Source organism: Lepidochelys kempii, chromosome 19, assembly GCF_965140285.1.
Source record: "Lepidochelys kempii isolate rLepKem1 chromosome 19, rLepKem1.hap1, whole genome shotgun sequence".
Taxonomy (NCBI): Eukaryota; Metazoa; Chordata; order Testudines; family Cheloniidae; genus Lepidochelys; species Lepidochelys kempii.
This window is the reverse complement of record NC_136398.1, coordinates 11,693,127-11,712,339: the sequence shown is the minus strand read 5'-3', so window position 1 is coordinate 11,712,339 and position 19,213 is coordinate 11,693,127. Positions and strand designations below refer to the sequence as shown.

At 54.0% G+C, this 19,213-nt stretch overlaps 1 protein-coding gene across 4 annotated transcripts in view; it reads left to right on the top strand.

The window, feature by feature from the left end:
• Window positions 1-18,936, top strand: part of TCEA3 (transcription elongation factor A3) — a 30,095-nt gene extending 11,159 nt beyond the window's left edge. The window contains exons 2-15 of one of the 4 annotated variants that reach the window (XM_073317924.2): window positions 1,274-1,336; window positions 2,374-2,479; window positions 3,643-3,805; window positions 4,708-4,782; window positions 5,603-5,671; window positions 7,420-7,488; window positions 7,785-7,868; window positions 9,304-9,381; window positions 10,013-10,176; window positions 10,959-11,020; window positions 12,696-12,845; window positions 13,962-14,108; window positions 15,014-15,085; window positions 16,503-18,936. In XM_073317924.2, the coding sequence (XP_073174025.1) occupies window positions 1,274-1,336; window positions 2,374-2,479; window positions 3,643-3,805; window positions 4,708-4,782; window positions 5,603-5,671; window positions 7,420-7,488; window positions 7,785-7,868; window positions 9,304-9,381; window positions 10,013-10,176; window positions 10,959-11,020; window positions 12,696-12,845; window positions 13,962-14,108; window positions 15,014-15,085; window positions 16,503-16,511 (1,311 nt within the window). In that variant the 3' untranslated portion in view covers window positions 16,512-18,936. Of the gene's footprint in view, window positions 1-1,273; window positions 1,337-2,373; window positions 2,480-3,642; window positions 3,806-4,707; window positions 4,783-5,602; window positions 5,672-7,419; window positions 7,489-7,751; window positions 7,869-9,303; window positions 9,382-10,012; window positions 10,177-10,958; window positions 11,021-12,695; window positions 12,846-13,961; window positions 14,109-15,013; window positions 15,086-16,502 lie in introns of all 4 variants that reach the window. The other 3 variants (XM_073317923.2, XM_073317927.2, XM_073317926.2) reach the window with 3 other exon arrangements.
• Window positions 18,937-19,213: the final 277 nt, after the last annotated feature.

Sequence of the window (19,213 nt, the reverse complement as noted above, 5' to 3'; positions counted from 1 at the left end):
GGGAAATTGAGGCACAGAAACCAAGTGACTTGCCCAAGGTCACACAGGAAATCGGTGGCAAAGTAAGGAATTGAATAGGACCTCCCACCCCTAAGGTTAGTGTCCTCACCGCTGGGCGATCCTTCTTCTCCTGGACTGAGGAGAATAGAGACAAGAGAGCAACTGTTGCTCTGTTATGCTAGCATAAACGCAAAGTCAGGCCGCTGGCTTCCAGAGTCGCTCTGGGCGTATGCTGGTGTAGCTAGCAAAAGAATTTGGCACAAGGCCGATGAGATAAGCTGGGGTCAATCTATGGCGGGTTTCAAAGACCCGGGCATTTTAAGGGAGGATGGCCTTGTGGTTAAGGCGCTTCATCTGGATTAAGTCCCATCTCGGTTGCAGTCTCCCTAGATGAGCTTGGGCCAGTTGCTTCGTCTCTCTGGGCCTCGGTCCCAGGTCTCATGCACTGTGCCTGCATTTCTCCAGCGAGAGAAAGTCAACCCCACAGACAGACCCTGCATTTTCTACCTTTGCTGTTCTTGTCTTGCATGTGTTTGTCTTGCGGTGTCTGCTCGAAAACGAGATTGGGCCTTAGCAGCAGCAGCAAGGCCAGTTCCAGCCCATCTCAACAAACATCTTCTCTTTTCCCAAGGGACAGTTAATGCCATCTTTAATGCCAGACGAGGCATTTTTCCTTTCTAAAAATTCTCTCCAGCTCACGGGAAAGGGAACAAGGGATGCTGTTAAAATGGAAGCCCTTATTTAATACTGGCTGTTTCCAGTGCTTTAACGGTTTTTCCTTCTTTTGGGCATCTTTACCAGAAAGTTCCAAGGATTTTGAATGGCTCGTTTGCCATGGCACTAAGCAGGCGAAGGTCTTGGCAAACCAAGCCCGGAACCTTATTTAAGTCCGTTTAACGTAGTGACTGGGCTATATCAGCACCTTTGGGACCTTTCTTTCTCCCACCCTTTTTTCTGGCTTCTCTGCGCTCTTTGGGGTTGTCTCTCGCTCCGTGTCTGTGCAGCGCCCAGATCTCAGTCAGCACCTGTGGGTGCTCCGGTGATCAAGTAATGCATTCTTCTCTCCGTTGCACCAGTTCTGCTCTCCGTGAAGCGGCAGGGGTGTCGCTGCGGGGCACAGTTTGGCCAAGGGAGGGCAGTTTAGAACAGGGTTTTGGACATGATGCCTCTGTTCCCATCACCCCTTCGGCACCCTGCGATGCAAAGGCTGTTTCCAGGGGGTGGTTGTCCACGCTGGTGTTTCAGGGCTCACTGCAGCTTCTGTTTGACCTAGGACGGAGCTCTTGATCTGCTGAAAGAACTGAACGGCTACACTATGACCATCGAGCTGCTGCAGGTGAGGGGGAGTGGGTGGAAGAGAGGGAGGCGCATAACTCCAGCATATAATGGGTTACTTGGATCTGAAGAAGGGGCAGTACACGGGGGAGGTAACATGGAATTCAAAGTATGTTACAAGCACTTGGTGTGGCTCTTTGCCCCCCTCCTGTTGTGGCTAGGCCAGCTAGAGCTTGCCAAGCCTGCTACAGCCTGGGCTGAGGGAGCAGGGCCTTATTGAGAGGTCCCAGGTTCGATCCCCGTGGCTGACAACCCACCCAGAGATGAGATGTGTAAGCTGGGCTGCCCAATGTCTAATGGGAGAGACGTTCAAACCACTTGAGCTCCAGCCATTTCCTTTAAGAGGCTTTTTAAATAAAACGTTGGGTCAGACTGCGAGGGACCTGTCAGGTTATCAGACCAGCTCCTAAACGACCGCTCTTGCTAGCGGTAGGGAGGGTCCCACCATGTCACTTGTTCTCTCGAGATGATTTCAAAAGCGAGCTGTGATTGTCCTTTGCTGTAGTCCTGTCCCCTCTCTGGGTCCTTCCTCCACCTGGGAAAGCAGGGGGCTGTAAGAGCCTGCTGTCATGAACTTTCCTGATGTATTCCCTTGGCCCCACACCAGAGGAGCAGGGGGAAGAGGAGCCATACCAGTTTCTATCCATCCATAATTGTATTTATTAATATTTATTTATTATTTGTATTATTGTCGCACCTAAGAACCCCAGTCATGGACCAGGGTCTCACTACGCTAGGTGCTGTACAAACACAAAACAAAAAGATAGTCCTTGTCCCATCTAGCCAAGGTACTGACATGGCCCCCATTGCTGTAATATTTGAGCACCTCATCACCACACCTTGGGAGGTAGGGCAGCTCTATTATGCCCATTGTACAGATGAGGAAACCAAGGCACAGAGCGGTTAAGTGATTTACCCAAGATCACACAGGGAGTCTGCAGCAGGTTAGTGTGTTAACCACCGGGCTACCTTTCCTCTCTGTTCTGCCTCCTTCTTTGATCTGCTTAATAATAAACAAACATCCATGTGTGTTCCCAGTCCACGAGAATCGGCGTGGCCGTCAACACTGTCCGGAAGCAGTGCTCGGACGAAGAGGTGGTGGCCCTGGCGAAAATCCTCATCAGGAACTGGAAACGTCTGCTAGGTGAGAGATCCTGAGGCTGCTTCAGCCTCACGAGTAAAATGCTAACTGGCCCCGAAACCTCTGAGGCCCTTTGATTCTACACAGTCCTTAGGGTCTCTTTACTCCCTGGGATACAAACAGCTAATGGGCCTGGCTGTTGGTTTTAATTTGGCAGAAGGGTCATTAGGTGGCTTATTGGTGAGAAGATCTGGACAGAGCCATGTGCAGAGTGGGCAGGTTGTGTTTAAGTGACACTCCTGTACCTGGTCCTGACTTTCAGGGCAGCTCTGTCCGTGCACCCACTAATCACAGTAATGCCTATATCCTATATAACACTTTTCATCAGTAGATCCCAAAGCGCTGCCTATCTTTAATGATTTTATCCTCACACTCCACCTGTGAGGCAGGCCGGTGCTATTAGCGAGGGGAAGCTGAGGCACAGAGAGGCTACATGAGTGCCCACGATCTCACAGGAAGTCCACGGCAGAGCAGGAAATTCACCCCCGGTCTCCTGTGTTCGAAGACCACTGGCCCCTCCTGCTCACCATGGAAACCCTCCATGCTGTTGCAAGTCGTAGGTCCACATGCAAGTTCTGCCAGCGCATGCAACTCAACCCTGACCTGCATCTCTCTTTGCTGGTCCAGTCCTGGTTCCCCATGCCCTGCACCTCAAGCCTGAGCTGCTTGATATTCCAATCCCAGAACTCTACATAATCCCTGTCAGTGCAATCCTGACCAGAAACGAATGACCTCTTCTCTAGTCGATGGCCTGGACCCAGCGGTCATTTGGACCCAAGTCTCAAAAGATAACAGTCTAATGCACTAATCTTCTGGGCCACCAAGTCCCCTGGTAGCAGAGGCTTGGATTCTGTGGGCTGCATATGGGTCCGGAGTCTGCTGTCATTGAGAATGATGTAAATCAGGAGTGATGCCACTAAAATCAGTGGAGCAATAAAGGCGGAAAATTGATAGAAGGGAGATCTGAACCTGGCCCTTGATAACACTGCCCTGAATGCCCAAGTGGGCCACTGATTGAATTTCCCCAAGCCAAGTGCTCGTGGTGGTTGTTTTTTTCCGGCCAGTATGAAATTATTACTAGCTTGGTGAATAACAGTGCCCCTCCCGCCCCCTCACATTTTAGTTTCAGTCAACGTCTGGGTGACAACCTGATCTGTTCTCCTTAGAGTCCTCGGGGACCCCGAAGAGAGAGAAGGCTCTGGAAGGGCAAAAGAATAAAAAAGAAAAAAGTCTCGACTTTCCCAGCTGGCAGCCTGAAGGGGCGAATTCCCATCCAGTGAAACGCTGCAAAAGCCCCGCTGAGAAGCACAAGGAAAAGCACAAAGAAAGGTATGAGCTGGCCCCTGAGGTTCTTAGACTGTCAGGTTTTGGTAAGCAGTAGCCATGCCCTGGTGATAGGAAACAACGATAATAATAAATCAGTCAGTTAGCCAAGGCATAGGAGTAATCACTGGTCAGGCTGTTGAGGCAGATAGAGGCAAAGGGTCGGATCCTCAAAGGTATTTAGGCACCTAACTCCCATTGATCCTCTTTGGGTTTCAGTCCCCACTTGTAAAACAGAGGAACCCGCACTGACCTGCCTCCCAGGGAAGGTGTGAAGGAAAATACATTAAGGACTGTGAGATGCTCCAGTACAACTGTGATGGGGGCCATATAAATGGCCAAGATAGATAATAGTCATGTGTCAGACTACATCTTCCATGATGCACCAATCTCCTCTTTTGGAGAGGGCAGGTGGTGCATCATGGGAGTCCACTCAGCAGCCTAAGGCCCAGATCCTCAAGGGTATTGCGACACTTAACTCCCATTGATTTCAGGGGAGTTCCTGGCTGTGGTGCATTATGGGACATACAGTCTGGCCAGGGAGCCCAGCCCATGTCAATAGGAGTTATGTGCCTCAATACCTTTGGGGAATTAGGGCATAAGTGACTGGCCCCAAGGTCACACAGGAAGTTTATGATAGTGTAAGGCATTGAACCCAGGTCTCCCAAGTCATGGGCAAGTACGCTAACCACTGGACCATCCTGCCTCTCTGCTCACCATGTGGCATCTACAAATCCATCCCTTTTTTCCAGCTAGGTGTAGCCTTCCTGCAAGTCATCCCTTTGGACCCACTGAAGTCAGCGACAGAACTGAATGGAATTAGGATTTGGCCTCTAGCTTCTTAATGGCTCATCCCTTTATCCTTTAGGAGTTAGTAATTTGCTGCATTTTTTCCCCTTCTTTTAAAGGGACTTTCCCAATCATAAGGCAGTGGGCCCTCTTCCTGGCTTGAAGAAACATTCATCGGATCAGAAACAGGACAGGTAAACTCCCCAGCATCCTCCTTATTGCTTGGATCCGGGTGAGGGGAAGACATGGTGGCGTGCAATTTTTTTTCAGCCTGATGGGTGTGGACACCTATGGCATACCCGCCGTTGTATATTTCAGCTAGAGCCGCCCAATTCCAATTCAGGCCACTGCAGCCGTTTCTACCCCCGAACGTAGCCGTGGTGTAAAAATCCTCGTGAAAACGTGCGCCTTCCCCCAGCAAATCATGGTGGCACAAGCGGGAGAAGTGTGTGTTTAAAAAAAAATAACATAACAAAAGGAAATAAACCCAGGTTAAAATGAGAGTGAGGAGAAAGGGAGAGCGGTCTCCAAATTACTGAAGGTTTCTGTTGAGGGAGGGGATCATGTGCATGAAATCAGAGCTGGGAGCTAGATTTGGAGTTCATTGATTTGGCTGAACCAAAACCACACACCTGAACAGCCCAGGACTTGGATGTGTTTGAAATCGAGGACCTTGACTCAGCTTTTCAAACGAGAGTAGATCAGGGCGCACCAGGGAGCATTTAGTGCATGGTGGCCAGCTAGTGTTGTAGATTCACACCCCAGCCTGCCACACAGTGAGTTTGTGTGTAGACATAGCCCTTAGTTGAAAGATAGGGAAGCTTTCAGGGGAAGGAAAGTGGAGAAGACAGCGAAATGAAGGGGGTAGCTCACTTTCTTTTTCATTTCTTGTCTAGGGCTTGAGGACGGTTTATAAGACAAAAATAAGGGGGAGGGGGCGGAAATCTGATGTACTAAAAATAGAACTGTGCGGAAGAGCAGAAACCCCTCTCCCTGAACCCCCTCTCTCCCCAGGAAATCCAGCAAGTCCGGCTCTCACACGGCAACCCCAAAGAGTCATTCTGCAGACTCCAAGCCAGACAGGTACTTGCTTATGTGCCTGCAGATCCTTTATTTGTGGAGCAGCACTTACAGGGCAGGGGCAATGCGAATAAAGTCACACAGGGCTTGCGGTGGACGGAAATGACTCCTCTTGTCTTCCAAGGTCTTAGATCAAACCGACAGTGAGTCAGTGACAGAGTTGGGAATAGAACCCCAGAGTCCTCCAGCATCAGAGCTGATAACACGGTCTGCAGACACCAAGCCTTTATACCTGTGTGAACGCATAACAGAACCTGGCTCTTTTATCTAGCACCTTTCCTCAGTAGAGCACCAAGTGCTTTTGCAAAGGAGGTCAGTATCACCATTTTAAAGATGGGGAAACTGAGGCACCGAGCACTCTGACTTGTCCGAGATTACCCAGCTGGCCAGTGGCAGAGCCAGGAGTAGAACCCAGGTCCTCTGAGTCCCAGTTCAGTGCTCTGGCCACTAGGCAGCAGTGCCTAGAAGGCAGGCTGCATCACTATACTATTCTCAGTGCTGTTACTGAGACCCATTCATCAAGTGTGAGTGATGCAATTCAGCAGTTACCCGAGGGTTTATAATCGGTGTTTGGCCTGTAGCAGGGCTGTTGAGACTGCTCCGAGCTGTGCCTTCTGTAAAGCACTGTGGGGACAGATAATCGCGCGACCCACGTTATGTCCAGTGGCAATATCTCAGACGTGGCCTGGCCACTCGCCTCCCAAACCGCCATGAGTTTAGGGCAGGATTACAACAGGCGAAAGGCCTCAGCAGCAGCAACTGGCGCTGTCAGGTATTTCTAGACCCACAAAGATTTGGAGCCAGATTCTTGACGGATGCAAAACTCTGAAGGGCTTCCAGAACGGGGCCTAGGGTTTGGCCGGTTATAGAAACACAAGCTAGTTGGGAAGCTCGGAGCTGGATCCCGTTTCAGAATTCTGCCGAAGCCAGGGTCGGATCTGGGGTTTGGGCTGGGTTCTGTACAGAGAGAGCAGCCAGCTGCTACGATCAGATCCCTGCTCCGGGTGCGGCTTCTCATTCTGTGCAACTCACCGTGGTGCTTTTGTTGCTTGAAGGGTCTTCTAAGCTTAGGAGGGAAGAGGGCCAGAATTTGGCTCATTAATTATGCAGGAAAAGGTGGATTTTTCCATTCCCTGCAGTCCCAAGGTCGAGACTGGATGTCTTTCTAAAAGATCTGCTGTAGCTTGTGCGGAAATGACAGGGTGAGGTTCTCTGGCCTATGTAACGCAGGAGGTCTGACGAGGTCCCTTCTGGCCTTCATATCTATGAATTTGGATGTTTTGAGTTATTCTTATGCTTTACAAGTCTCAATACAATAATTATATCTTCAGAAACACAGGAGTTCGGTCTGCCAGGCCCCCGCTCAAACCATTACACCGTACTCCCCCTCAGAGCTGGGAACAGAACCCAGGAGTCCTGACTTACAGGCCTTTTGCTCTAACCGCTAGGTGACACTAATGACTGGGGGTCTGGCATAAGGGTTCCCTTTATGCTTGAATTCTCCAGTTGCAAGAGGGGTGAATAGGTGGTGTGATGAACCCGCTGTGTTTGCAGAAGGCTGACTGGGTCGGGGGAGGAGGGTGGATGACCGGTGACCTGTTCCACTGGGGAAGACATGCCACTGCAGTTGGCACATGCCCCTGGGCAGCTGGTCATGCCAACACAGCTGTCAGCAGAGAGGGCTTGGGGGCTTTGTGCCAGGATCTCAGCTGAGCTAATCTCTCTCCTCTCTGTGTTTTTTCCCTACGAAGGGAGACCAGCAACTGCAGAGCCCTTCCCGCCACCTCGAAAAAGTCGCACTTGGACGGCAAGAAAGAGAGGTAGGTGTTTTGTGGCTGGATTGTGGCACATTTTGCTTCTCTGTCTTTGGAAGAGTGGCATGCCCAGCTCAAAACAAGGCATCTTCCATCTGCCACCACCTCCTCCACATGGCAGTGACCCGCCTTCTCTTAATGCCCTCTTGCAATCCCTGGACAGGATGCCCCGTTCACCAGTAAATGCCCTCTTTAAGGATTACCAGGCCCTGTGTGCCCCCTGGTTCTGTGGGTGTTTCCCTCCTGAACCCCTGTTCTCTGCACTTTAGGACATGGCCCTTCCTCCCCCGCTTCTCTTTCAGGAGAGACTCTACAGACTCAAGATCTTCCACCATCACCGCTTCCTCCTCCTCTTCCTCCCCTCAGAAGAGACCATCCGTGGAAAGGTAAGGGGGAGGCTCATTCCTCCAGCCAGCCCTCTAACGGCTGGGATCTCACCCTGTTCCCTCCTAGAACCCTAGAATCAGACAAAGGCAGGGCTGGAAGGGACCTCGAGAGGTCATCAAGTCCAGCCCCCTGCGCAGAAGCAGGGCCAAGTAAACCTAGACCAGCCCTGACAGGGGTTTGTCTAACCTGTTCTTGAATAATTCCAATGATGGGGATTCCACAACCTGGCCGGGAAGCCGGTTACAGAGCTTAACTCCCCTTGCCGTTAGAAAGTTCTTCCTAGTGTCCAAACTAAATCTCCCTTGCTGCAGATTACGCCCTTTACGTCTTATCCTACCTCCAGAACTTCTTGTCCTCCCGGGGGGTCTATTGCAGGAGAAGGAAGGTGGGATTCTGAGGTCCAATGCAGGGGATGCCTGTCCCCAGTGCGTGATGGAGCTCTGTGCGCCAGCTGGTCACTCTGCCCTAGCCGGGACAGGTCGTGGCTCCAGAACTGGAGTGGGTAGAGTGAGTTAGAGGACATCTGGATGGAGGTTCCTTGTTCGAAGGTTCTTGGATACCATGTCGCTGGGCACCAGGCAGAAGCCTAGAAAGAAGTGGAGGAGGCAGGGAAGCCGTGATGAAAGTCATGACGTGCTGATTCCCCCAGGGGGCTCCGTCTGTCATGGCAGAGCGAGGCTCTCAGCCAGCAGGCGGCAGTAAACATCACACTGGCTTTGCAGAGTTGGGGCGTCCATGACCTGTATCCCTCTCTTTCAGCATTGTCTGAAATGGCCCTGGGCATTATCCCCAGGGGTATGTCTATACTGTGTCAATGTAAACACCTGCAGCTCGCCCATGTCAGCTGGCTGGGGCTGTGGGGCTGTTAGATTGCGGTGCAGACATTTGGGCTCTGGCTGGAGCCCGGGTGTTGGGGGAGTATCCCAGAGCCTGGGCTCCAAGCCAAGCCCAGATGTCTACACTGCAATTTTATAGCCCTGCAGCCGAGCCTTGTAAGTCCAAGTCAGCTGACACGGGGCAGCTGCGGGTGTTTATTTACAATGCAGACATGCCCCAAGAGACCAAACGCCCTTCACCGAGGGCTTGGAAGGCATCGCGTGCTGGCCGTAGAGGGCTGTCACCTCAGATCCCACAATGCACTTGGGCGTTTGCACACCGAGGGCTTGAGCCAACGCCAATGCAAGTCAATGGAAAGACACCCGCTGCGTTCGGAGGAGGTTGGAGCAGGCCGTTAGCTCTGAGCGTTTGATATCCCACCAGCCGATCTCATCCCTGACCATCTCTGTCCTTGGTGCTTAGACCATGCCCATCACCGTGGTGTCCAAGCACGTTACAGATCTATTGCTGGGATCCCCAGAAGAACCTCAGCCCTTGCTCCTCCGCTCTCTCTGCTGGCATCACATGCACTGTTGCCTCTCCCTGTTTTGATTCCAGGAGGCCCTCTACAGGCTCCAACCCAGCTGCCTCTCCCCCTGGCTCTCGGAAGAACTCCAGTGATGGCAAAGAGGAAAGGTAGGGGAGGGTGGGAAAGCCTCGTGGAGATGACGCTGGAGGCCAGCCACTATCAGAGGTCCAATGCTTAGAGCAGTAGCTTGGGATTCAGGATAGCTAGGTTCAAGTCCTTGTCTGCCACAGATTGCCCATGTGACCTTGGGCAAGTCACTTAGGCCTAGATCCGAGAAAGGTGTAGGGAGGACAGATACATTCCAGACGGTGAGGTGCTCAGCTTGTAAGGGAGTGGGGGTAAATACCCACGATGAATGGATCTTTCCAAGGTCCATGAGCAGAAGAGCGGGAGAACAGTCAGGAGACATCCCCAGGCCAGTGTGGGCTGGATGGAGTTTGCAGGGGGGTTAGTGCTGTGGAGACAGCCCCATCACAGCATGGAATGGAGGGGCCGTGGGGCTTGGAGGTCTGAAGACGCTCCCTCTGCCCGCATGGAGGGGAGCAGTACCTGGGGGCTACAGGTAGCCAGTATGGGGTAGAGAGGCTCCTGGGAAGTGAGGTAAGTGTCACACAGGGGGATCCCTTGCAGGTGAAGATGCTTTGGGTTGTGCCGGGAGCCCCTCCTCTGGTTAGGGCTAGCAAGAAAGGTGCCTTGTCTTGTGGCTTCCTGGTGTGACAGCCTGTCTGTTCTCTCCAGACCCAACAGTGCCAAATCCAAACCCGAGACCCCCAAGACTCCCAGCAGCCCCTCGAGCCCCACGTTCGCACCGACCATCTGCTTCCTGGCGTCCTGCTACCTCACGGGAGACTCGGTCCGGGACAAGTGCGTCGAGATGATCTCGGCTGCCCTGAAAATGGATGGTGAGAGGGGGCTGGGGTTGGGAAGGGGCCGTCACCTGGGGCAGCTCACAGGGCGGACTGATTTTGAGGCATCCCTTTCGCTGGGTGGAGGCAGAGCAGGAACAAGGGCTGGGATTGTGACCGGAATAGGAGCCAGTCACTGCTGGGCGCTTTGGCGGTTTTGATGATTGGTTTAGTTGCTCATTGCAAAAAACCCACACGGCCAAATTTCTCCTGGGTGTAACTCAATCGGCTTCCACCAGGTCATGCCTTTCGATGTGCCGTGGGTTTGAAGGGACACCCCTCACTGCTGGTAGGACCGAAATTTAACCTACTGGCTCCTTTCTTACATCTCTGTGCAAACTGCAAACGCTGTGTTGTTTGCTGTGTGTGTTTAAAACAAGCCAACTGTTTCACAGCCAGCGGGTCAGCACTTCTCAGAGCAACCCTGCAATAACAAACCAGTGAGCGTGGCCTGGAGTGCATAAGCAACCCTCCAATAATGAACCTGCACGGTACTTGTGAATAAGCCTACGATAATCATTTATCGTTTGCTGCTCACAAGCGACCCTGCACTAACAAACAGGTGGGTATGGCCCAGTGGTTTGCAGGCATCCCTGCAGTAATCAACAGAGGGGATACAAATCAATTTGAAGGAATTCGGTTTCGGTGTCAAACTTGTTATGCCGATAATTAGTGGTTTCTTTGAATGCTGCTTTGATGAAGCCTGTTGTACCTTTCGGCACGTTCTCTGGGTTCTGAAGTGTGTTCACCCTCCTCTCTCTCGCTCTCCCCCGCTTTAGATGATTACAAACAGTTTGGAGTCAACTGTGACAAGATGGCCTCTGAAATCGAAGATCATATCCTTTGGCTGGCTGGGCGGTGGTTCGGTTTGCCTGCCTTGCTACTGGGGACCGAGCCTGAATCCAAGGGTAGCCCTGCCCCTCTTGGCCTGTTGGTGGGGCTGGAACTTAGAATCTCCCCCACTGCATTTAGCTAGATGTAAATTTAACAACAGCCGATGCCTGTCCCGGGGTCCGGAGGTCCGAATGCACCGCTAACAAAACGATAAACCCCAGCATCATTTCGACAGAGACGCAGCCGGCCAGACACCTCCGCAGGCTCCTTCCCTCCCCTTCTTCGCTTACCCTCAGCCCTCTCCAGCAGGAGAATCTTGCTGTGTGCCCAAAGGCAGGCTGTTTCAGAGCAAGATCCAGAGTCTTGGAGCCCCCGCAGAGAATGCCCTGCCACCCTGCCAGCTGGCCCCTCTCTTTTATAACGAGGGGAGCCAGCTCGGGTGCCCCCGCTGATGGTGACTGTGTGGCGCTCTAAGCAGGCACCCGGTAGGTCTCCACTGCATCTGGGAGGTGGCTACAGCACCTGTAGACTCACCCAAGCTAGCTTCACTCGAGTAACAGCAGGAGGGAAGCCGTGGCAGCATGGATGTGGCAGGAGGTACATACCCAGGCCACTACCCAGGCTGCTGGGGCTTCGCTCCTGTTGTTACTCAGCTAGCTTTGATCAAGGCTGGCTCGGGTCTGTCTACACATGCTGCACTCACGCCTCTGATTGCAGCGTAGCCAGACCCATAAACCTACAGGGGGGCATGTCACACACAAGTGGGTTACTCCTGTGCCCCCAGAACTCTCACTGTAGTCAGTGGGAGTCGTCCTGTGCTTCAGGGGCCCCCACAAAGGTACATTGCTCAGGTTTCGGCTTCAGCCCCATGTGGCAGGGCTCAGGGCCCCGGACTTCAGCCCCATGTGGCAGGGCTCAGGGCCCCGGACTTCAGCCCCATGCGGTGAGACTTGGGCTTTCTGCCCTGGGCCCCAGCTAGTCTAACACTGGCCATGCTTGGCGGACTCCCGGAAACCTGCTTGCGGCCCTCCAGGGGGCCCCGGACCCCTGGTTGAGAACCACTGCATTAATGCACCGGCGGGCTGGAGCTCAGATGAGGTATGTTCTGCACATCGCCACCTTGTGGCTGAACGGTGCAATGCAGTGTAGCATTCCATTTCAGCTTCAGCAAGGTGAAGGGGAGGTTAAGTGGCCTGCCCTGCCCTGCACCTGTACCTTACAGGGAAGCTACCATGTAATAGAAAAGAGATTAGTGAGAAGAGGGAGGACTGGATCCTGCTGGCAAAACATTCATGATTTCAACAGGAGCAGGGCCAGCCCCAAAATCACTGGTCTCCAATACAAACTCAAGTCTCAGGCCAGGTTTAATGAAGGCAACTCTGGGTCTGTTTCCTAGAGAGCCTGGGGTCCAGCCAGGGCTTGGCATCAAAGCTACAGGAAGCTGAAGAGCTTTGCCTGAGTTCTAGGGTTTGTTTGAATCCAAACGTTGAAAGCAAAACCTAGGGAGGTAGAAACTTTGGAAGATGTTCCCACGAAACCCCAGAGTGTGGCCTGGTTCTCTGGGTGTCCCAAAGCCCAGATGGGCCCCTCTAAGGGTATCCACTGATACCTGTACATTCATAACCCACCGCTGCGGTGTCCTGTCATCCTTGGGCTCTTATTCCTTGACGGTGCCACATATCTTCCAGGAGCTGAAGAGCACCGACATGAAGTACCGCAACCGCGTGAGAAGCAGGATCAGTAACCTGAAGGACCCCAAGAACCCCAACCTGCGGAGGAATGTGCTGAATGGAGCCATCTCCCCCAGCCTCATTGCTAGGATGACTGCAGAGGTGAGTAACGGGGTGGGAGGTGTGAAGGGAGGGGGATGCCCGGTGACTGACTCGGAGAAGAATTGGGTCCGTGAGAGATCATTTCCGTCTGCGCGATTGCTGGTGGGAATCGGGCAGAGCTTAGCAGTAGGGCAGGAAGCTGCTGACACGGGAGGCTGCAGGCCCAGGGGCACTGGAGGTGCTGTAGGCTTGTCGTAAGAGCAGGGAGGCCAAGGCAGCACGTCACACGCAGCATCACTGAGTCTGGCGGAGGCAGCCTGCCAGAAGCGGTGAGTGAGTTTTCCACGTTGCTCCGCGGCATCCCCCATGTAGATCGAGGACAGTTGCAGGGTGGGGATGAGGTGGCCAAAGAATATGTGAAGCACCCCCTCTGGAGCTCGGGCTGGAAATCCCACATCCGGTGGAAACAAGGCCCATTGTCATAGCCTAGTCCCCATTGTACATGCTGCAAAATCCAAGTGTAGTTTGCTTTCTCTGCCCAGGAGTGTCACAAGGCCGGAATAGTGGGGGTTGGGGGCTGCAAGGTAGGGTTCAGGGGCATTGGCAGAGCTGTGGGGCAAGCCCAGGGCTGGAATAGCAGGGGGGCTTCAGGTCAGAGTTGTGGGGCATCAGCAGAGCTCAGGGCTGGAATAGCAAGGACGCCGGAGGACAGGAATGAGGAGCATCAGCCAAGCCGTGCGTGAGGAGCCCAAGGCTGGAATAGCAGCACGTGGCTGCACCTTGGGTTGGAGGTACGTGGGCAGAGCTGTGGGGAAGCTTGCAGGACTGGGACAGCAGCAGGGGTGCATTGGGAAGGGGACGTGGGGACCCAGGACTGGGATAGCAGGGAACGTCACGTGTCAGGAGTGAGAGGTCTCGGCCCAGCCAACTCTCTTGGTCTCACACTTGCACAGGCCCTCAGTGAGGTCGTGCTGCTGGTGGATTGTAAGAAGATTCCCATCTGATTTCAGATGCAGAGATGGCAGGTGGACCTGTTTGCGTGTGCTTGTCTGTGTGTGCGTGCACTGGAGAGAAGCTCCTCCAGAGACTCTGGGAACCTGGGAGTAAGAAAATGATGCGAGTAGAAATACCTGTTGGCCTCTGTAGCTCTGACCTGGGTACTGTGACCCATTGCAGGAAATGGCGAGTGATGAACTGAAGGAGCTGAGGAACGCCATGACTCTAGAAGCCATCCGGGAGCATCAGATGGCGAAGACCGGGGGCACAACCACGGACCTTTTCCAGTGCGGCAAGTGCAAAAAGAAGAATTGCACTTACAACCAGGTGGGCACCTTGGGCAGGGGGCCTCCAGCCCAGAGCAATGGCTTTGGTGCCAGTCCCACCTGCAGGGAACGTTCCACCCACTCCAGGGTCAGTGTGGAGAACTTGGCTAGCCCACTCCGACTTGCAGCAGGTTCAGCAAATGCCAAGGGCCATCAAACCACAGCCAGCTAAGGGCTCTTAGCCACCTGGAAATACAGTGGGGTCCTGCTTACCTGAATCCCCATTGCCAGACCTCCCTCTCTAAAGGTCTCCAAGCTGGTCTCCTTCCCCATCGACTTTCTTGCCTTCGAGTCTTGCTCGTCTGATAGTCCAGAGAAATTTGGGACCTTCCAACCAGGATTCTACTTTACTGTGACGAGTTATGTCCCTGCAACCTTAGGAGGATTAGCCCAGAGACCCGCGGAAGACCAGAGGCTTCCAGTCAGGCCCATTGCCCCTCATGCCACTCAACCCCTGGACTGCATCTGTTTCCTTGTGGGGGAGGTGGCTCCTGGAGGTTCAGCCGTACCACCCCAAAGCACAAGACCTTATCCAGGCCTCTTGCGCCTGCAAGGCTGGGCTGGAATTTAGGGGAGGATCGTACTTTCCTGTGGGATATCCACTACTTCCTGCTTCTGCCTGGGGCTGAGACGCAGGGAGGAGCAGAGGCAGCTTGGGCAGCACGATCCGAAATAACAGGGAAGGAGGAGAAGATAAAAGGAACTTTTCAGATATGGGAACTGGTTTGTGGTTTGGTGGGGGACTGAGTTTTGGGGAAGGTCCGGGGCGGTTCTCATTCCATCTGCAAGAATTCCCTTCCTCCTCCATCCCCAATGTCCACTCCCTCAGAGCCTGGAAGTTAGAAGGAATCAAAGCAGACACTTCCATGCTCCCCGTTGAGTCTGCATGACTGGTTTTCTCCATAGGTCCAGACGCGTAGCGCCGATGAACCCATGACAACGTTCGTGCTGTGTAACGAGTGCGGGAACCGCTGGAAGGTCTGTACTCATTGCTCTCCTTCGAGGGGGAGACAGAGCAATTGCTCTGGAGTGTAGTGTCCATTTCACCCACACCCAGCATGGCGTTCTAGAATGCAGTGTCCACATCTCAGCCCCCTGCATTAGGTGTTCTGGAACACAGCGCTCTGGTGCCACGCTCTAGAGTGTTATATCCACGTCTCCTTCCCCTGTGCTCTAGAACAGTGGTTCTCAAACAGGGGTCCGGGGCCCACTGTGGGGGCCGCGAACAGGTTTCAGGGGGGGCCGCCAAACCAGGCCACTGTTAGACTCGCTGGGGCCCAGGACAGAAAGCCGAAGCCCTGCCATGCGAGGCTGAAGCTCGGGGCCCTGAGCCCTGCCTCCTGGGGCTGAAGTCGAAGCCTGAGCAACTTAGCTTTGCGGGGGGCCCCTGTGGTGTGGGGCCCTAGGCAATAGCCTTGCCTACTGCTCCCTACCGCCGGCCCTGGCTTTTATATGCAGAAAAAAGTTGTTGTGGCCCAGGTGGGCAGTGGAGCTTTTATAACATGGCTGGCGGGGGGGCTGTTAAAAGTCCTGTCGGCAGTGCTGCCCAGCTAAGGCGGGATAGTCCTGTTCCGACACCGCGCTGCACCCCGGAAGCGGCCAGCACCAGGTCCAGCTCCTAGGCAGGGGAGCCACGGGGCTCTGCCAGCTGGGTGGTGCCTGCAGGCGAGAGCTGCGTGGAGCCACTTGCGGGCCTCTGCCTAGGAGACGGACCTGCCGCTGGCTGCTTCTGGGGCGCAGCGCAGTCCATGGTGCCAGGACAGGCAGGAAGCCTGCCTTAGCACCCCCGCTGTGCCGCTGACTGGGAGCCACCCGAGGTAAACTCGTGCCTCAACCTTGCGCCCCAATCCCCTGCCCCAGTCCTGAGTCCCCCCCAAACTCGGAGCCCCTTCCTGCACCCCAAACCCCTCATCCCTGGCCCCAGCCCAGAGCCTGCACCCCCAGCCCAGAGCCCTGATCTCCTCCTGCACCCTAACCCCCTGCCCCAGCCCAGAGCTCCCTCATTCCCGGCTCCACCCCGTAGCCCTCACCCCCGCACCCCAATCCTCTACCCCAACCCTGAACCCCTCCCACACCCTAAACCCCTCATCCCCAGCTCCTTTGGGTCGCCGGCATCAACAGTTTTTTTAAACTGGGTCGCCAGAAAAAAAGTTTGAAAACCACTGGTCTGGAACTCAGTGCCTGTTTGTCATCCCCCTCCAACCTAAAATACACCAGCAAGTGTCCTTCTGGATTCCTGAATCTCATTCTCTCTCTCTCTCTCTCTGCACCCTCCAGCAACGGGAGCCCACTCCTGAACCGACCCTGGTCTCTTTAGTGGTGTTTTTGCTAGAAGCTTAGTTAGCCCCAGCAGGAGAGGAGTCACTCACTTGTTCCCTCCTGTGTTGTCTTCCAGTTCTGCTGAGGCCGCTCCTGTTTGCACCCGGGCCACCCGCGGAGACGATGCAGCCAGACGGCAAAGGATTATCTCTGACCATCTAAATTTGAAACTGGGGGTGGGGGGAGGGGAAGGGAAGAGAACTAACCTGTTGAGAGAGGAGCTGAAAGTCCCTCCCTTTTGGCTCCCGAGAATGTAATGAGGATTCACTCACTGGCTAGAGGGAGGGATTGTTTGGCGTTAGGGGTACCCGAGCCTCAAGCCCAGAAGGTGCGATGCCAGGGTGCCAGTCCCTAGGAGACTCCTCTTTTTTGATGTCTATATTTTGACTGGAGTGATCATTGGAACCCTAGCCTGGAAAGACCTGCTGGGTCATTCTAGTCCATCACCCTGGAGGAAGCAGTGGGTGCGTGGAGCATGACAGAGCCCAGGGGAAATCTGCCCTGCCAGAGGTTTTGGGGTGCTGTTTGTCGAGCTCACAGGAAGTAGCCTAGCAGCAGCCGAGGTGCCCAGCCCCCTCGCCCGTGCTCGTCCCTTTCATTGGCCAGGTTAAGCTGACCCCTGTTTGTTTTTATGAGCTGGGTGATCCCTGAATCTCGGCGGCCTGTCTCTGGCGAATCTCCCTGTTATGCATGGGAGAGGGGCTTTCCAAATCCCAGGCAGCATTTGCTTTCGGAGGCAGAGGCTTCCTACTGTCCCCTGCCCAGGGCAATCCACAGGCCGGTGTGTCTCAAATTGTCATTCCTGGAGTGAAGACTCCCGTCTACCCCCCTCTGCCTGAACCGATCTGGAAGGCAGCTCTCCGGGGCTGTGTCGGCATCAGTCCTCGCACAAGCCACCAGGGGGCACCGAAAGCCCCTTCCACTCTGCCCTTGACAGCACCCTGGGGATGCTCCCGCTCCGGGTTCGGAGCAGGTGGAGTCCTGCTGGCTGACACCCAGGTCCCTGGGCTGCGATGAAGTATTGCCAGGGGTGTGCTTGGCTTCTGGCATGCGTTTTGCACGGACGTATGTGTAACTGGCTGCTGGGAGGGCTGGTCTCCTAACAGATGGCGTTTCGGCTCTGGGATGGGGGAAGTACCATGAGAAGAGACCAGTTCTCCCCTTATTTCAGCCCCACTATAAAGGGCTGTTGGGGGCAACAGGCGCCATACAGGCAGGCAACTGCCACGCTGTTTGGGCTCCCCCAGACCCATAGGCACAGCCTTATAGGCTGCTCTCTGGCTCCCCTGGGCAGTTCTCCATAGAGGATCTACTAGGTATGCATACCCTGTAGAGTTAGCACTCAGCTCCCCTTGTCTTCACCGGGCTCTCAGGCTGCTTTGTGGTGTGTGGATGAGAGGGATTGTAATGGGTTTGAAGGTGGCTGGGAATTAGGGTGCAGTAGAGGAACCAGTAGAACAGCGGGAGCCTTCTCACCCAAATCAGGGCAGACATTCTCTTTACATGTGGGTATTTTCCCTGAGTGTGGTCACAACACACCAAACTCCCCCTGCAAAAACAGCTAACAGAGGGAGATAGACTGCCTTTAATTCCTCCTCTGCTGGCATTTCGGTGGTGCAGTCCTGGAGTATTAATCCTCCAGCCAGCCAGTGAGGGATTTCCTGCCCTTCAGGGGGAAGTCCATTGAATGACAGCGAGCTCCTGTTTTAAAACCAGTGACCCTCCTTTCCTTCCCGAGAAGATGAGAGCTGAAGATGCACAGGGCTTTAGCTGCACCTGTTCGTGGGTCTCTCCTTCCCATTGGTGACTTGTTTTCTGCAAACTGGATATTACACGAAGACTTGATCCTAATTCCCTGCTACACTTGATCCTGGAACCTGATTTTAAACCCCACACCCCGAAGTGCAGTTACTCTTCGTTGTAAATAATTGTGCCCTTTCTTGGCGGCTGCCTCTGTGTATCCTGATTCCAGGTGGGATTGGCCAAGGAAAATTCCAGGCGAGGGAGGCTGTTCTTAACGGTACGCCTGACCCGAGAGGAGCAGGAGTCACATGGGGGGAAGCTGTTATTCAGCGCCACCTCCTACCTTCAGCACCAAACTTTTGGGGGGGTTAACCACTCTGAACTGGGGAGACTTTTGAGCTTCACCGAGCGAGACTGGAAATCACTGGGCCCCATGCTGACAGGCTGAAGGAGGTAGAGGAGTGGCAGGATAGAGAAGAGAAAGCACGGGGGTGGGATGGGATAGAGGGTCAGAGCTCCTGCCACCTCAATCCTGCTCTTATGACCCACTTCAGGCTCAGCACAGACAGGGCTGGGTGCCTGCCTGCTTTCATCCCTTTATCTCCAGCAGTCAGGGGGCCGTGGCGCTAGTCCCCTGCCATACACAGCGTATGGATCAGCCAGCTTTGTTTTCTCTCGAAGATAGAATGTGTCCCTGCTCCCCCCAAAAAAGTGGGGGTGAAAGGGAGAGCAAATCTCCAGCTAGAGCAATAAAGGTGTAAAGAGTGTTGGCTGGGTATTTGTGCTTTCGAACCCCAGCATGCTGGGGACTTAGCCATTCTTACTGTAATGTTATACCTCTCGTGCCTTTCTGCCCAAATCCCGTCACCAACGCGATATGGACAGTGCTGCTGACATGCAGCCAGCTCTGGGGTGGAGGGTAGCAGCCAAGTGGCACACAGAATTGGGAGTAGGGGTCATTTAGGCCAAGGTCTCCAGAGCAAAGTCTACTCCACCGCAAAGTGCCCTGGGATCTTTAACGTTCACACAGAACAAACAGGCCCT